Source organism: Sciurus carolinensis, chromosome 10, assembly GCF_902686445.1.
Source record: "Sciurus carolinensis chromosome 10, mSciCar1.2, whole genome shotgun sequence".
Classification (NCBI taxonomy): Eukaryota; Metazoa; Chordata; class Mammalia; order Rodentia; family Sciuridae; genus Sciurus; species Sciurus carolinensis.
The window spans coordinates 130,219,496-130,238,791 of NC_062222.1; the positions used below are offsets into that span (position 1 = coordinate 130,219,496).

General features: G+C 32.1%; 1 protein-coding gene across 7 annotated transcripts in view; it reads right to left on the reverse strand.

Moving 5' to 3' along the window:
• Positions 1-19,296, reverse strand: part of Cpeb2 (cytoplasmic polyadenylation element binding protein 2) — a 62,028-nt gene that overhangs the window by 15,131 nt on the left and 27,601 nt on the right. For 4 of the 7 annotated variants that reach the window (XM_047567294.1, XM_047567295.1, XM_047567292.1 and 1 more), the window contains 4 exons: positions 18,293-18,343; positions 11,025-11,048; positions 2,839-3,009; positions 1,500-1,589 (listed from right to left, as the gene is read on the reverse strand). In XM_047567294.1, the coding sequence (XP_047423250.1) occupies positions 1,500-1,589; positions 2,839-3,009; positions 11,025-11,048; positions 18,293-18,343 (336 nt within the window). The remainder of the gene's footprint in view (positions 1-1,499; positions 1,590-2,838; positions 3,010-11,024; positions 11,049-18,292; positions 18,344-19,296) is intronic. The other 3 variants (XM_047567296.1, XM_047567297.1, XM_047567293.1) reach the window with 1 other exon arrangement.

Here is a 19,296-nt window from a genome sequence, read left to right on the forward strand (position 1 = left end):
GACGATGAGAGCTTAGGCAATAATATTAGAAACTAACAAATTTTTATTGAACACTCAACCTTTATAAAAGAACAAGATAATAAAACTATAGCAACAACAGCTTAAAACTAAGTTAACAAAAATTTCTATCTATATGGAGCTAATTTTCTCTTTAAACTTAAGGCTGGAAGCTGGGCGTGGTGACACACCTGCAATCCCAATGACTTGGGAGACTGAGGCAAGAGGATTGCAAGTTCAAGGCCAGTCTCAGCAACTTAGTGAGACCCTAAGCAACTTAGTGAAACTCTCTCTCAAAATAAAAAATAAATAAAAAATATTATGGGCTAGATCTAGGGCTAGTGATGTGGCTCAGTGGTTAAGCACCCCTGGATTCAATTCCTGGTACCAAAAATAAACAAACTAAAGGTCAGTAAACTCCAAAATCATATAAAAATCTGTCATACATGAAAAGAGGTCTAAAGATGTAAGCAGATTCCCACACAGGTCTAGGATCCAGAATCCCTACATCTTTATCCCTATAAAAATGGTTTCTGATAATATAAGAGTTAAAAGTATAAAAATTCAAAGCTTTATTCCATTTCTATAAAAGTAGTAATGGAAGTTCTACAGTTCTCAATAACAGAAGTGGAGAAGACCCATCTAATTCCACACTAGAAACACTTGTTAAGTGTTTGCCATTCATTCTCTATCATGTTTCCTTTCCCACAGTCAAACCTCAAATCATTAAATAGATCCACTAGAGTCTTTTCTCTAGGCTTGATAATTCACTCAGTCATGAGTTTCTAAAACTGTTTATATGATGTTCAAAGGAAAGTTTAGTCTTTCAACTTCCCCCTTTCTTTTGCTCACTTTGGAAGATCTGCCACCTGCCATTCTGACTGACTGAATTAGTAATGTCCAGCTCTTCCTTCTCACCCTCCCCCTGATCATCATGGGCAGGTACACCTCTTTCCTCATAGAGGGTGGCCTGGATCAGTATGATTTCTTCTCTGTCTAAATTACTGCTTTATAAACAGAGTGCATATGACTCTGCTGTTATCTGGAACATTTATGTAAATCTTATAATATTTAAGCCTCTCACGTAGCTTTACATTTTATAAAATATAAATAAATCACTTCACATAGATCTTAATTTCAGAGGAATACTTTATTATATTGTCCTTACAAAAGTTACTTAGCATGATGCTGTAGACAAAGTAGTCAAATATTTGATTTGAGATTATGAAATCATTATCAAATTATAATAAAAGTATATTAAGTCTATGATACTTATATCAGGACTTTTATCAAGCATGACTGGTTTAAAGTAAAACTGTAATAGTTTTTGGGCTCATTCTGACTCATTCAACCCAGGTTATCATTCTCTATAAATTATTAATTTATATATAAAGGTACATATATGCAATTCCAAAAGGAAACACAAAGTGAGTAATTGATATTATTTCTTTTGCTCTTATACAAATGATTCCTTAGTAACTATTAACAGTAAAAACCCTTACCTTTTGGTGGAAAATAGGATTTGCTTTCTGCTTTATGAGGCCAATCTACTACCAAAGGCCCAAATCTTCTGAAGCTAGCAGTGATTTCATCTTAAGAAAGTAAAATAATATGCGTTAGAAATTAGTTTCATTCTAAGGAATTAGACATTTTTAATTACTTTGAAAACTTGATATTTAAAAGTGCCAAATGCCATAAGAAAAATGAATTTAAATAGAGGAATTATGTGTAATATCTTTATTAAAATGATTTGTAAAGCTTAACAACTGTTTTGGTCAAAATAAACTAATTTTTAAGCATACATAGGATAGAATAATCTATTTGGTATGAATTTAAAAACTTTATATAACATCACATGGATATTCTAACATTAGAGTACACCAAGCCATAAATTACACTTGCTTTAAAAATAATCAGCATTTTATCAAGTTAAATAAAGGGAGCTATTGCGGCTTCATAATTGAAGTCATGTTCTTGTATGGGGAAAAAATGATCTCCTGAAACAGTATAAAAAAATACCAAGGTCTGAAATGATATTTTCATTGACACCCATATATGTGTATGTGTGTGTGTGTGTGTGTGTGTGTGTGTGTGTGTGTATGTATATAGCCAAATCCAATGATATTATCAATGATATGTTCTGAGTCATAGAAATCTTAATAAACTGATTAATATTGACATTAAGTTTGTGGACATTTGAATCATACCTGAAAAATTCCCAAAAATGTAGCAATATCTTCTCTATTAGTTATTAGTGAATGGTAGATTTCCCATAATGTTGAAAACAAAATTTCAGAATTTTTAATCTTTACCTTATTTGATATTATTACAAAAGTCATTTTCACATGTTTTTTAGCCTTTGTATAACCTCAATTTTCAATTTTGGTTTTCTTTTGTATTTTATAGCCTCTTTCTAAGAGTAGCCTGTTTCTAAGACTACATTTATCCTTGAAGAGATTTAACTTTTGAATGTTATACATATAATATAGTTTAACAGTTTCATTTATTTCATTTGTGTATGTGTGTGTGGGGTTTTTGGTTATAAAAAAAGTTGTGTTATGTATTAAAATGTGTTCTATATTTAAAAAATAAGTGGGATATAATCTAGAAAGTCTTATTTGCAAAAAAAACTCACCATAACAATATACAATATGTAAACAATAAAAGCTTAAAAATATTTGTTCAATTACCTTCATATTTCAATAGGTGGCAAACTTAACAAAGATGGGTATCCCTTCTAACTATGAAAATTTCTAGGAGGTTAAAAAAAAGTTTCATATCCCATTCATACTATACTTCAGGTTTTTTTCAAACTATGTTTTTAAGGTCAAATTACCTTACCTTCATCAATATCTGGAGGAAGCCCACCAACAAAAACTTTTCGAGAGAAGCGTTCTATTCGTTCTCCATTTTGATGAGCCGAATAACATGTGGGTGAATTTAGAACACCAACTTGATCACTGTGACCATCATCCAGCAAGCCATCATCTATTGGAAAGAGGGAAGAACGACCTAAAATATAAGAACAAATATAAACTGAATCGCAGGTCTAAGAAAATGATAAAGTCAAGCATAAAAAAAGTGTAAAGACAAACTCAAAGGTAACACAGATGTAAAGAAAAAATAATGGAAATTCAGATAGTATAAGGTTTTAATTACAGAGAATTCAGACAGACATGGTCTGGAAAAATGACAACAGTGCACAGTCATGTGACAACAATTATATACTGCAAAAAAAAATGCTAGATCGCTTGATTTTTTATTATTGTTTTTATGTACAGCAGCAATAACTTGAAGTTTGGGGAAAAGACTGGATGTATAACAGAAGAATCCTACAGAAACTGGTGGCAGAAAGAAAAGAGAACAGACTAAAACAGATTAAGACATAATAAAAAATCCACTTGCAGACTACAGTAAGGAAGGACAAATGCAGAGAGAGAGTCATATTTGTATGTAAGGCCATGAACTAATCCACTACACATGTGCCAATTTTCCAAAAGTTTACTTGTACATATGCAAAGTAAAAATAAGGTATCCTCTTGAGTACCCACTTGAGACCCCTTCAGGAGTTCACCCTTGTATTGGGCATATGCTGTAAAATGCTCCAAAATAATCCTGAGGCTAGACACTGTGAGGATCACAAAATGTAAAATAACCTAGTAAGAAATAGTTCCCTGACCTCAAGAAATGTACATTTAGAAAAGGTAAAATCTAAACATGAAACTATGAAATAAGGAGAATTCGAGGTCAGCTAATGCAGAAACAAGGAGAGTACAAGAGAAGTCTTTTGAAGCTAGCAGGAGTACCTGGCTTAAAAACCAGACTAAGCTGGAAGCAGTGATACACGCCAGCATCTCAGAGACTGAGGCAGGAAGATCGAAGTTCAAAGCCAGCCTCAGCAACTTAGGGAGACCCTGAGCCACTGAGTGTGAGTAAGACCCTTTCTCTAAATAGAATATTTAGGCATGCAGTGGCTAGGTGGTTAAGTGCCCCTGGGTTCAATCCCAGGTATCATCAAAAAAAAAAAAAAAAAAAAAAAAAAAGGCAAATAATTTGGGGTCAACTCCACAGGGGTGATAGTTTAAAGTTCTTAGTAATGCCAGTAACTAAAAAACAAAGCCAAAAATCCCTCCAGAAGAATGATGAGGATAATTCCTTTGGAAACAAGAAAGCAGAACATTCAAGCAGCTACAGAAAGGAGGGGGACCCAAATGTTACCAAGACAGTAATCCTAACAAAAAGATAAAATGGGGGTGGGGGGGAGGACAGAGCAATTCAATTAATATGTGAGATGTTAGATAAAGTTTTTTTTTTTTTAAATGAGAACCACGTTTGAAGATATGCAAGATATTTGAAGGTACCAGTTTTAGTAAAATTGAATGGGAGTTACAAGGAGTTAGTTTTGTGAAGTACGAACATCAAATGAAGACTAGTCCTTGGAAATGTATTTGAGAAAGAAAAAGAAGAATGTAGACAAGTTGTTTTTTCTTTTAAGATTAAGTAAAGAATTTTTTTTGATATAGAGACAAATGTACAGTCTACAATAAATGCCTTAATCTATAAAGTAAAAAATATTCAACACAGACTGTCTTTAATATGCTATCATCTTGAACAGGATGACAGACAATGATATAAAGATAATCAGAAATGTGATATCATGCATAGAATTGACTGGGGACAAGAAGGAGGGGAGAGTGGGCTAGGGAAATGTTGGTTATGAGAATGTGAAGTTTACAGGACACAAAAACAGGAGAAAAACTATATTTGGTATAGTAAACAGTAATTATTTTATAGACTTGATTTCAATATAAATTCTGTAAGATGTTCTGAAAGATACCAGTGTTCACTGAGTGACTGTAATTTAATAAATTTAACTTTCTAAAAACTTTTGTTATTAGAAATAGGGACCAATGAAAAACAAATGCTACTATTCTTTGTAAGAAATGGAAAGAAATCTCTTCAAAATGAAACTACAGGTATCCCTTATTTGAATGCTCAGATGTGTTTCATATTTTAAGAGTTTTTCAAATTTTGAATTTTCAGGTTAGGGATGCTCAATCTTTATTAATAAAACAAACTTCATCAAGATCTAAATTCTATGTGTTTAAATGCAGAAGATAGAAACAAGATGCATGCTAACTAGTTTTTAGGGTATAAAAATGCTAAATCCAAATGTACTTATTTCAACAATGCAAATACTTTGGAAACTATTTCATTTTAAAGTGTCCTAACACACATTCAAACTTAGCATTACATAAATCCAATAAATGAAGTCTAAAAGACTTTTATCTTGAGAAAAAAATATAAATACTTAGGGTCTAATAGAAAGACTGAATATAGTAACAACAACAAAAAAAATCATTATAAGAAATGCCAGAAGGAGAGGTAACCCCAAAAACTTTTTGGTAACTATAATGTTGTAAGTATATTTATACTACAAATACATTTTAATAATTTATTATTATAATGGTTACTATAATATTCAATCTATAATAAAATATTATACAGTATAATTATAAAAATATTATACAGTTCATATAACTATAAAAAAATCTATAATCTATTAGCCAAAGATCAGATAAACAAAAAATATAGCTGACAGGTTAAGAACATTGCACACAGGAGCCACACTGCAGGAAAATAATTACTGCTCTCTTTCAAGAAGCCCAAAAAGCTATAGATTTTTAATATTGATTTAAAAGAGGAGTTAAATAAATACAGATCTTCAACAAAAATACTACTTTTTATCTTGCCAGTTATTCTTCCCCATAACTCAAATTAATATGACTGCAAAAGAAAAAGAACACTAAATAAGATATGTCTACCATGTACAATATGCTTCAAACATTCTTTCTAAGAATGATATACACATTTTTAGTCCTTATACTTTGAAGAAATGAAAATTAACTATATTGTAAATACAGCAAAAGTTCTGTGGGATGCAGCCAATGCCACACATAAAGGAGTATTTATAGTTTTAAATATACATTAAAAAACTAGAAATGATTAAAACCAATAATCTAAGTTTCTAAGCCATAGAAAGTTGAAAAAATAGCAAATTAAACACAAAAATCATGAAGTACAAAACAAAACCTAAAGTCGATGACACAGAAAACGAACTTAGCATTAAAGAAAATCAACAAAGACGAGTTCTTTGAAAGCTTAAAAAATTGATATACCCCTAGGCAAAGTTCATCAAGAACAAAAAAAAACTCAAATTATAAATTCTACATATGAAAAAGGGAACATCAATCAATGTAGAACTTACAGACAATAAAAGGCTAAAAACAGGAATATTACGTACAACTTTGTTAAGGAATTCAACAACTAAGAGGAATGAACAAATTCCTTTTAAAAACAACAACTAATCTTTCAACACTGACCCAAGAAAAATATAGGAAAATCTAAATAGTTAATATCTTAAAAAAAACAACTGTAACTTAAAATACAAATGAAAAACAAGATTAAAAAAAACCTTCCAACAAAGAACACTGCAGGCCTAGATGACTATACTGTGAAAGAATGACTTGTATACAAATTCTTTGAGAGCATAAAGAGGAATCACTCCCTAACTTACAACTCTGATATTACTCTGGCAAGAATATCATAAGAAAACTCTATATAATATAAATATCCCTTATAAACACATCAAAAATCCTATATGACATATTGGCAGAATGCAGAGAGCAGGCTGTGCCCTTCTGAGTTGCTCCATGATGTATAAAACAGCAGTTTTCAAGCTGTGCCTAACCCTTAGTTATTTCATTTTATAAAGCAGTAGTTTGCCATGAGTTATTCCATTTGAATATAAGTGCTGAGATAGAACAACTGTACACCTTGTTTGTACAAGTAAACAGCCACTCTTTAGCTGCCTAGCACAACCACAAGACACAAACTGAAAAATTGTGCTAATAAAAATGACAACCTGTGAACTCACTGAATTAAATCAGAAGCACATGGATGCATGAGCATATTGACCCCAATATCAGAAAAACCAGGTTCATGAGCATATCGGCTTATTAACCCCACGAGATTACGAGAAGAAGGAACCCCCTTAATCTGAGACCCACAAAAGGAGGAACAAGGTAGCACACTGACCCCATCATCTTGTCACTCACCATGAGCCTTGTCCAGGAAAATTGCCACAGCAACAAACCTTTATTTTTGTTCCCAGTTTCAGCTCAGCAGTTTCTCCTACCACTGATGACGATACAGAGCCCACTTCAAACTGACATCTCGAGCTGATACTCTGAGACTGCTGTCTGTCTGGATCCTGGACTAGAATAAGTTCCATGCTCCAACAGCTCTGTGCCTCAAAAAAGTTCTTCAGCTGGTTCATAATCTTATCTGACCACCTACAAGGACTCTGAATTCCTTTGAGCTCTCTGCTTTTGCTCAGTTCAGCCTTCAGAACCCCAGTGGCCACCTTAACACATTTCTGTGACACACACACATGCACACATATAAGTATGTAAAAGTGTGATGTGCGACTTGAGTGTTACAGATATTAGAAATTATAAATGAAATGGAATAAAAGATTTTGAGATTGCCCGACTACTAGGTAACCCATGAGTACTTGATGAATTGCAGCTGCTAAAAGTAGTGTAGCTTGGGAACTTATTGTTATTCAGCACATTCTGACACTGTGGAAAGACACAGATTTGTTTGGTCTATATTAATAGTGTAGCTCACTCAGGACACAGAGCAAATCCAAAAATATATGAAAAGGTAAAACATACCATGATTAAGTGGAATGTATTATAAGCCCAAGAAACCGTGCTTCACCATCATTACTAGTCATCAGGAAAAAGCAAATTAGAACCATAATGAGTCACTACTCATGTCTTTGCAAATTTCATCTCTGATATATTTACTTTAAAATTAAGTTCATTAAAAATTCTGTTTCCTTTAAAAACTGGTATGGCTGGGTGAAGCAGTCTCCTCAAAGTGGGCAAGTTGGGTTAGCAAATTAAGCTTTGCAAGTCATACATTCTTTGTTGCAACTGCTCAACTCTGCTATCATTCTAATTCCAAAGTAGCCATACATTAAGTAAATAAATGGGCAAATAATGGCTGTTTCATAACCTTTGTTTACAAAAAGAGGAAGCTTGGCCTATGAGCCATAGTTTGCTGACTGCTGTGATGAAGTATTATCCTGGCAGTTTTTTCTTTTTAATGCTTAAGATGCCTTGCCCATTCTCTGATAACTATTGAAATTATCAAAGATGAGGATTCCAGCCTTGATTTAATCATAATAAAAAAGATTTGGAAGGGGAGATATTAGGAAGTATGCACTTATTCTAGTCACTTCATAAGACTATTTCAAATCAGAAAGTAGTGATTCAGCTCTAAAGAAATACATAGTATAATATTAATTATTCCTTATTTAAGATAGCACATAAATCTGAATGGCTATATGGTATAAATAAATCAAACCTCAGTAACTAAAACTCTACAGTTTGTCTCCTTTTAAAGTTATTTTTCTTATCTTCCCATTCCATGTGTAATTTACTAATTCAATCTTTGAATTTACCTGCTGGAAAAGATTGCTCCCTGAGGTTTGTATTATTAAAATAGGCTCTTTATTTCTATTATTCATTCTGGAGCAAAGCAGTCCTTTAATCCTCTACTAATGGGGCAGACTATGATATAGAAATATTTTAAGTTGAATGACAGAGCTTAAATCACACTTCACACTATCCCTGCATAACTCCCACCCTAGCTAACCCAGATCACCCTACTTTACCCTCAGAGTGGAATGAAAGAAACACTGAATAATACCAAAGAGAGGTAGTTTTCTACATGTGAAAGTCAGCTCCCTATGTGGGTATTCCTTTCTTGATGCTGTTCCTCAGAAAGCTCTGAAGCAGAACTCTCTGTGGCTCCCAAGGAACAGAGATAAGAGATACTAAGAGTAGTAGGAGGTTCCAAATGAAATGCAGGGAAAGAAATCTTTTTCTTAATTACTTCCAGTGAAAATTACATTTTGATTATTCCTAAGTCATATTTCATAAATTAATACCTAAAGTCAGCTTGATTTGAAGTTCTTATTGAAGAAATTAAGATTTATAAAGTCATCTTGGTAGTAATTTGGTCTGATTGTAATCCAGTCTTAAATGGAAACAGCTACTCTGGGCTGTAGGGTGAGTCAAAGACCGCAAGTAAGAAAAAAAACAATTCTTTCTAAATTGGATTATGAAAGTCAGAATGCCTTGTGAAATTCACACTTTCCTGTGACTATCAAAATCAGAATTTTAAAAGACTTTTACTTCCCAGAGAACCAACTAAAAAAATTACTATAGTAATGCCATATAGTCTGAGAGGAAAATTTGGGCATTAATCCTCTCTTATGCTAAACCAAATACGTGAGAAAACTGCCAGCTTTGTCCTAAAGGAGAATTTTACCATATATGAAGCCTTAAAACCATGCAAGTCTTCCTGAGAGGCAGTTTTGAAGTACAACATAGAAGAATGAATGTAGCAAGTTCCTATGTAAAAGCAGGGAAAGCAATGTTTGCTTTTGCTTAATATCATAATCATAATCTACACCTATTGAATTGAGATATAAGTAGATATAAGTAACATGACTGTCTGACACCTTGCTCCTAAGAATTTACTAGATTCATGATATTTACATTGGAGTATTCCTAACTAAAGTCACTAAAGTTAAAAACTGGTAAGTATCTAACGAGAAAATTGAATTGCTCTGTAGTTTCAAAAATATTTAAAGATCAGATTAGTAAATGGATGGGTTGTTACAAGAGAACCGAAACACTATATTGTATTGTGAAATAGGCCAGTTCACAGATGTGAAAATGAGTACTAAAATTCTAAACTGTCCCACTCTCTTCTCAGTTTGCTAATAGAAGTCTTTAGAAAGTTATTCAGTTTTATTTTTCTAAATCTTGAGCTTCTAATTTTTAGTGAGAAAACTGAAGAACCAAAAGTATCTGAAGAAACCAGATTCAAGTAATAAAATTAAATACAGACAATCTGAAATATGAAATTGAACTACAACTTAAAAAATGCTAGTTTTGGTTGTCAGTGGTAGCAGATGGCTTCACTTGTTTGTTTTCAAAGTACACACACTCATGACTAGGTGAAAAGAAATTGAAGCACTGGCATACATCCACAAAATGTATCAAAGGGCACTATTATTACTGTCTACACTCCATGGCTTAACAGAGATCCTAGAGGTTAGGAAAACACTTTGTATTCAGTGTGGCACTCATAACAAGCAGAACTGCACCAGCACCATGAGTACTGCTCTCTTGGAGGACAGTCCAGTAGTGTTGTCAATTTTGCTTACTCTCATGCTATCTACTCTTCTCCCTCTCAATTTCTGCACATGGAAAAGGGAGAGGCAAAGTTTTACAGAGAGAAAATGTCAGCTGCTTTCTCAGTGAGTTCAGTAACAGTGCTGCATCACACAGTCATAGGACACCACAAAACAGTGCTGAGGGAAACCCTGTTGCCAGGGAAGGAAAGAGAAACCAAGGGGCAGTGGGGATGGAAAGGTGTTAGAAAGACTATAGTTTTAGAAGACAGACTCATACTAGCAACAGAGTTTCTAACCGTCAGTGCTAATTATCTACTTAGTATATGTGCTATTTTCAACTGAGTCAAAGATAAAAATAATCTAGAGTTGTAAATTATATACAATATATAAGACAATGGGATAGTTGAGAGGAAGGAAAAAAATCACATGGCCTGTCAACTTTACTAACTTTATAAACATATTTCTTAAGCAGACGCACTATAAACAGCAGCCTTATTTTAAAAGACACAAATCACTTTTTAAAAAAAGTTTACAAAGGAACATTTTATTAAATAACCATAATTAGTATGAAAATATACCTTTTAAGGTTAAGAGAGTCAGAATTAAAAACTTATACAAGTTATTACATCAAAATATAATTCTGTGAGTTTTTAGACATTGTATGAAAAATCTGGAATAATTAATTACAACATTGATCAGTAAAACCCAATTAGAAACAATCATACTGTAGCAAACAGAAAGGAATTACCTCGTCTTCGCCCATAACTCCTTGCTGCATGTAAACAAAGGACAAATTGTAAAATGTCAGAACTAAAAATAAGCCCACATATACAAATATCTGTGATATGAAAAGCCATGTGGGCATCGGAAAATTAGTGCTATTTTTAGAGCTGTGATAATATCACTACATAATATTTGCCTGATGTCTTACCATTTAAAAAGCATTTTTAGGTATGTGTGTGTATGTATGGTGACACACGTATACACACAATAACTCTTAGAAGTTAAAATCTAAACAGTTTAAAACAGATAATTTTATTAACCATTAACATCACCTGAATCATATAAAACTATGAAATTAGGAAATACATAATTTATCCTCATTCACATTTAAAAATCAGAAATATTTAATTCATCTGATCATGGTAGGAATATACAACAATTTATAGTTAAACAGTATCCCAAATAATTTTCTCAATGAATGGAAACAACTTGAATTCTTATTTCCTATTTTTTATAAAGAGTGGTAAGGTATGTGATGTCCAAGAAACTGCTATTTAGATCTAATCTACATTACAGCAAGAAATAGTTGACCAAGAAGATATACTACTTACTAAGCTGATACTATGAGGCCTGTACAGCTTAGCTAGAATATAAAAATCTGTGTTCACACTTGCTTGGTTAGAGAAATAGTTAATGATGTACTATAGTTAATAACACTTTCTAGTCTTTTGATATATTTCATGACATTTTTCAACTAAGTATTTATGCATCTACCTCTGGGAAAGATTCAGATACAAATCATTATTAATATAATCAAAGAGAGGCATTTCAACTTGATACTAGCTGTATACATCATTCCTGTAGAGAAAAAGATACTAATTTCTTCTTAAGAACCAACCAGTGTGATAAAATCCCCAACTTGATTTTAAATAACTCATCTTCTCAAATCTGAGTACACAATGAGTATTTTTACCATAGAATAAATGTATAAAGTCAAAGTAATAAACTGAAAAAATGACTGTTAAAAATTAATGTCTTAATTCATGTTCAAAGACTCTTCTGGGTCTGGGAAAAATTCAATATTGAATAAATCTCAAATCAAAATATGCAGTAAAAAATGTCAGATGTGTCAACCCCCCCAAAAGTATAAATTTAAAGTTCAAAAGAAAACATTTGACTTCATTAAATACAGTCCCTTATAGAAATTTTACAAATATATTTTCAATTTTCTACTAAGTCTTTAAAGGAAGTATGACTACAGGTGAGACTATTATTCTTCAATAATAAAAAACAGAAAAACAAACTTATCAACGCTTGATCATTTACATTTGCAAGAAAAAGTAAATAAACATAGGGCTCATATCAGAACCTCTTAAATAAAGTAGCAATTTTCATCTCTCATTACAGTGTCTTTATTAAACTCTATAATTTATTTCACACTTAGCCTGTCCTTAAGCTCCTTAAAGCCTGGAAGATCTATTTCATAGCTCACCTGTTCTACATATTAGTTTAGGGTGTGAGTGAAAGTGCACATAGCATTTAGAATTTTGTTTTCTAGGTCCTCTAAGATTGTTAGAGACCTTAAAATAACATTTCACAGCAATGGGAGATTAACTACACAATATCAGATTCATAAAATAATTTTAATAGAGCTATCCAGAACAGTAGGCTGACCGAGTGAATTCTCTCAAGTCTTAGTAGGCGCATCAAGCTTGGAAATAGTCAACAGGTCCCAAACCCTTCACAGCATGTCTCAGGAGCTGGGTTTCCTGCTTATCCCTGGGGTAAAGTCTAATGATGTTTTTGATTAAATTTCAAGTCAAATGATGAATTATGCTGAAGCCATAATGTAGCACAAAAATTTTGACCTACTGAAAAAATTAACGACATCATAACCAGTTTATGTTCTTAAATAGTACGTTTTAGCTGAGGTACTTAATACCAAAATAGTGAAAATACATATAAATATTCACAGCATCTTAAGTTTCATCACATTCCTAGGCTTGAACATAATTATTTATAAAATTTCTCTAAGTAGCTCATACCTGAGGAATTTTAGAATCCTGTAAAAAGCCACTCCATTTTTTTTTTCCAGATTACTCTCAGAAGTAAAACTGACTACTTGTAAAGCTAAACCATGTGAAACATTTCCTATTCCCTGTTATAGAAATAACCAATTTGCCACCATCACCCTTAAATAATGTGTTTATACTACCAATGTTTCTACATGATTTATGGAGGTATGTTCCAGTATAATACCAAATCAGAATGATCAGAAACCCCCAGTAAGTAAATAAAGTTATAAGTGACATTATTTTTTAGAAAAAGCTTTCTTTAAATGGTCTGTCTGCTCCTTTAATTCAGAATATGACTTAGGAAGAAAAGAATTTTGTTTAATAAAAATTATGTTTATAACATCAAAATTCATGAATATATATTTCATAAAATATTTATAAAAAGTAACCTCACACAAAAAATGAGGACTGACTATTTGATACACATATATGTACATTTAATCTACACATATATCATGCATGTCAAAATATATCATTGATGTGTACGTCTTTATGTATTTAAAGATAATAAGAAGGCTCTGAAAAAAGCTAGAGGACCTCGCCTATAAGAAGTGACTTTACAATTTCATCCTTGGTTCTCAGTAATGTTATTCAGGTTTTTACCCACAGCTATAAAAAAGAAATAGAATGATTTTAACATTCTGTTTAGGGACTTGGTGCCTTTAAGACTGACTCTCAACTAAAGCTGTGGCACCTGAATTACTTCAGCTGGAAGAAGGAATATGAAAGACATATAAATTAACTGGAAACAGAGGTGAAAACTCTCTCAGTGAGAAACTAATTTTATTTCTTCAACTTGAAAAAGCCAAAACCAAGAAGAGAAATATAACCACCCCCAAATTATAATAATCCTTTTCAAGATCCAAAGAAATCTGCTGTCATCCACTCCATTCATCCCCACCAGAATGACAAAGAATGGCCACCCAAGATTCCCATTTTCATGACTTAATGTAGTGTATTTAGAGCATCTGCCTTTAGAAATGCAGCTTAATTTGTGAGTAAATTTTCTTAAGTAGAAGTTATGTATAATTTCTTTCCTCCCAAAAAGTACAACAAACTTTTGATCACATATATGGCAGTACCTGGGTAATAAATGTAAATTTAAATTTCAAACTACCTTGCTGATACCATCCAATCCCCTTTCTTTTGCTGTGCTTGTTAAGGTGCAAATAAAAAGTACATAATTTTACTTGGGAGAGGTGGGGAGAGTACAATGCAATCCAAATGGAAATAAATACTTTAATAGTACACCATCTTGAATTCCTTGTTACTGTGGAAAACAGGGATTTGGGTGTTTATTATTTTACTACTGATAATATGTAAGTGTAAGATTTATATACTGAGAAATATAGACATTTAGCCCGTCATTCTAACTTTAGATAGTATTTAACCTCAGGTTTCTAGACTATCTATATATTCTTATATAATGGGATTTCCCTAAAGTGCTGAATGGTAAATGAGAACTCTTCTATAATATTTTAATTATTCAATGGTGGCAGTCTCTAAGTCAATTCATCTTGATTTCAACTCAATTTGAGGAACAATCTACTCAGAAGTAGGAGCTGCCTTGCAGTTTTATTTATTAATGATGTTTGTATTTATTCTTCTACTAATGTTCTATTGCATATTTTTCATTGTTTAAAATTTTAAAATCTAGGTATTTTCATGATATACAGGTGGAAAACATATCTGAATGAACCAAATCTCAGAGTTAAGAATATGCCAGAGGCAATTCATAGTTTTTGCTAATGTGATCAAGGTCATGACTTTTAGCCATTGCCTGAGAATTACTTAATGGACTATTTAAAAGTTTAGCAGTAAGCTGGGCACAGTGGTGCACACCTGTAATCCCAATGACTCAGGAGGCTGAAGCAGGAGGATCACAAGCTCAAGGCGAACCTCAGTAACTTAGTGAGGCCCTAAGCAAAAGAGTGAAACCTGGTCTCTAAAAAAAGCTAACACAGTAGGGGACGTGGCACAGTGATTAAGCACTCTGGGTTCAACCATCAGTATCAAAAAAATAAAATAAAATAAAAGGTTTAACCAGAATTATTAATTCACTAGTAAGGTAGAATCATAAAACGTGTATAATGTTTATCATATCTGACTACCAACCAACCGTACTATTATTTAGAGGGTATTTTTTATTAAAGATATTCAAACCTAACCTCATTGTGACATTATAGATGATCTGTCGTCTATATTTTCTAAGGAATGCTATTTAATTACAATACTTATGAATTTATTTTAATCTGTGCATTATGGAAATTGATCTTGCATATCTCAAGAAGCTAGGATACCATACTATTTTGGTCCAAATGTTGTCCCTATATATCTTCTACAAAATGGTTCCAGTTTGGCTTTTTGGAATAACATAAAACAAGTTTTGTATTTATATATGATATCCTTCAAATAGTTCAAAGTATTGATATGTCTTCTCTTAATTTTATATTCTCCAAAGTAGACATACTCAGTTCTTTAATCTATTCAAAGAACACAATTTTCATTCTTGCAAAATCATTGTTTCTCACTGTTCTACATCACTCACTACTTCCAGCTAACATTTACTTTCAGGAACTGTTATAAATGCTTTAAATGAGGGAATTCACTCCATTCGCTCTTCTAAACAGTCCCTCTGAGGCAGGCAGCATGCTATTCCATTTTAGATATGCAGAAACTAAGTCAAGTAAAGTAAACTGTTCAAGGTTACACAGTTAGAAAAAGCAAACTGGCTTCAGAGTCTGTGATATCAACCACTATGAGCTACTGCTAAACCACTACAAAAATGTTCAGACAAAATGTATTACTAAATATTGGTTTCTTGAAAGTCGACAATATTAACTATGCTTGTATGGTAAGGGATACAACTTATTTAATCAATTGCCCAAAAGTAAGTTAAAACTATGCCATATTTTGTTTTTAAAAGTTTTTAATAATTTAAAAAGTCATCCTCCGTACGAGGTGACACACTTTCTTTAATTGGTCAATGATATTTAATAAATATTTAGTTTAAGCAGAACCTTGGACTAATAGCATTTACATTTCATATTTCCAGAGAGACAATATGCTAATACAGTTGAATTTCCTGCAGTTAAAAGTAGCTCTTAGTGCCCTACTTTGCTAGTTTTCTCTTCAATAACCTTGATGTCCACTAAAATTTAAATTATTACTATTCAATACTTCTCTATCCCACAAATATACCCAATTATGTGATTCTTGCTTCACCTCTTTACCAGTGATCCAAATAAGTAAAAGAAATTTTTGCCCCTTTGGATCAAATTGTCTCTTCCTGACCTATATACATCTTGATGTCCTAGTTTCATTGCCCTTAGTCTCTTGCCAAAAAGATTCCAGAATTTCTAGGTTGACTTCCTGTACTGAATATGTATTGCAGTTCTAAATGGTAGACTACTAAGAATGCTTACATAATTTTAAAAAAGTGGATTTGTCCACAAGACATAATTGTTGCTTGAAATGGAATATTCTCATGTTTTCTATGTGATGAAACTCTTCTCAAGGGCTTTTGACAACAAAATCATCAATTAGTTTAAAAAAGTTTAGTGCAACAGAAAAGCAAGTTGCAAAAACAATGTGCCTATGAAGCTCTTCACTCACAAAATTAGCATATTTTATTGTGATCATCCTAGCTTACTGTATTTCATTCAACAATCTAAGAATGTCTGTGAATAATCTAACAAATTATCTCATAAAGTACTTCTCTTTCAAATGGACTTTTAACAGAATACGCAAAATATGCAAATTCAAACTTTTATTTTAAACAGAATTGCTTTATCACAAGTTAAAGCAAATGTGAGCAATCTTTATTTACCAGAGTGTTTAAGGAAGGTAGATTGATATATACAATTTATTGTTACCTAAACTTACCCTTATTTTATAAATCAAGCAAAGGGAATAATAAAATAAGCTATTTCAGTTTTGTAAACTTAGTTACAGCAGTATCCTTTTTAGTCACAGATTTAGAATCAGAAACCAGCTGCCAAGTAGAAAAAAAGCTGAACACAGTAATAGAATTTCTAGAAAGAACCTTTTTTTGTCAGAAAACCAGTGCACACAATAGAAAGAAACCAGTCAACACACAACATAAATGCTAACAGGTCACCCAATCAGATCTCTTAACACTCTTCTTCAATTTTTTCTCTCATTCCAAAATCCTAACTATTCTGACAGTCTCCTGGATAGCATGAACTTTATTTTTATTTTTCTGTTACTACTGTTGTCTTTACTTAATATTAGCTCACATGGCCTACCTCTACATTGGCTCATTTCAGTCTTTGTTCCTCGACTTTACTGCCACCTTATTTCAACAAAACTTGAGTTGAAATATAAGAGCCAAGTCCTTCCAATGTTATTTTTTAAAAAGTAACTAGAGTTTCTATTTCTTTCATAACTTTTCCTTTCTTCATTCATCTAGTGTGAAGGATATTTAAATTTTCAGTCCGTCGTACTCCTACAATCATGGCTGTGCTAAGTTCTGTGACTCTGTTAATACATTAATATTTGTTAAACAGAAAGAATAAAGCTCAAAGCTTATTCTTATCCCAACTGAACTTCACTAAGTAAACTTTCTAGATAGAATCAATTAAGTTGGCATTAATTATTAAATTTACAGAATCACCAGTATATTCAACATAAATGTAAGTATTTACTCTAAGAGAAAGTTCTATATACTTTATGAACTTTATCTTATTTAATTCTCATAGTAATCCTGGAGACTGTGTTTCCATTTTACAGTTGGGGAAACGAAGGTCCGAGTTACTTACCAAAAGTCATAACTTAAACAGAAAAGTCAGTCTAAACCAGTTCAAATAGGACTGCCCCAATGTCTGTGACCACTAAATTAAATCACACTGTCACAAATATACTTCGATGACTACTACAGCCTGAATATATTCAGATTTCTAATTCTTTCTGTATAGGAATATCTATAATTTTATTTGTTGTAGTTTATTGTTTTTGATACAGGGTCATTGCTATGTTGCCTAGTCTGGTCTCAAAATGATGAGGTCTAAAATTCCTACTGCCTAAACCTCCTGAATAGCTGGGATTACAAGTATGCACCACTGTGCCCAGTTATACCTTTATTTTCATATTTATAAAATGATTAAATTGTGTGTATGGGGAAGTTTCAGAGAAACATGTATTTATTTATCTTTACTTATATAACCAATTAGAAACAAAACTTTTTTATAAAACTTACCATTTAACATCAACAGATTGTCAGTTCCTGGATGTGGATAGCTCAAACGACCTTTAAAAAGAGGAAAAAAGTATTTTGAATATTATGGAGCTATTTCAAAAGCCAAAAAAAAAAAAAAAAAGCAGGTGGTGGTGGTAAGGAGGAAATAATATTGAGCACAGTATATTTCATAAAAATTAAAAAGTTAATCTTTAACTCAACATATATTAACTAAATTATCTTTGGAAATTGAAAAAGTTAGCCTTAGTTCCTAGATTGTAAGATCACAAAGTGATTTGAAAACAATGACATTCAAATGAGTTTCCTAAAATGTAAAAACAATGTAGAAGTCCTAGTTGTGAAACTTAATATGGGATGTGAGTTTATTAATTTTTTTCAAAGTTGTTTGTAATTTTCTCTATAGATCTCTCATACAAAAAATAAAAAAATGAAGGAATTTTTATTTCTATATCAAAAATGGCTAAAATGTTAACATAAAATATAAGTAAAAAAATTCATCACAACTTGCTATTTAATTCAATGTGGTTTTATGATATTTAAATAAAGCATAATAAAAACATCAATTTTATTATTACAAATGTTATTGGAAATGTAGCTTGTTTAGGTTTACAAATGATTTAAAAATAAAAACGTTACAGTTTGTGAGCATGGCAGCAAAGTATTTCCTTTGAGTCATTCCTCATTCAGGAATTTTGTGTTACAGAAGGGAAAAGAATACTACGTAATGCTACAAAAATAAATGCTATGCACAAAATATACTGTGGTGTATACAGTGTTTTTATAAGAGCATAAGACTTGCTTGACTAAATATACCAACAACAAGGATGATCATTATTTTCAGCCTACTAAAATATAGTACTTTTTCTGGGCATGGTGGCACACACCTGTAATCCCAGCAGCTTGGGAGGCTGAGGCAGGAGGATCTGAGTTCAAAGTCAGATTCAGCAGCTTAGTGAGGCTCTAAGCAACTCAGCAAGACCCTGTCTCTAAATAAAATATTTTAA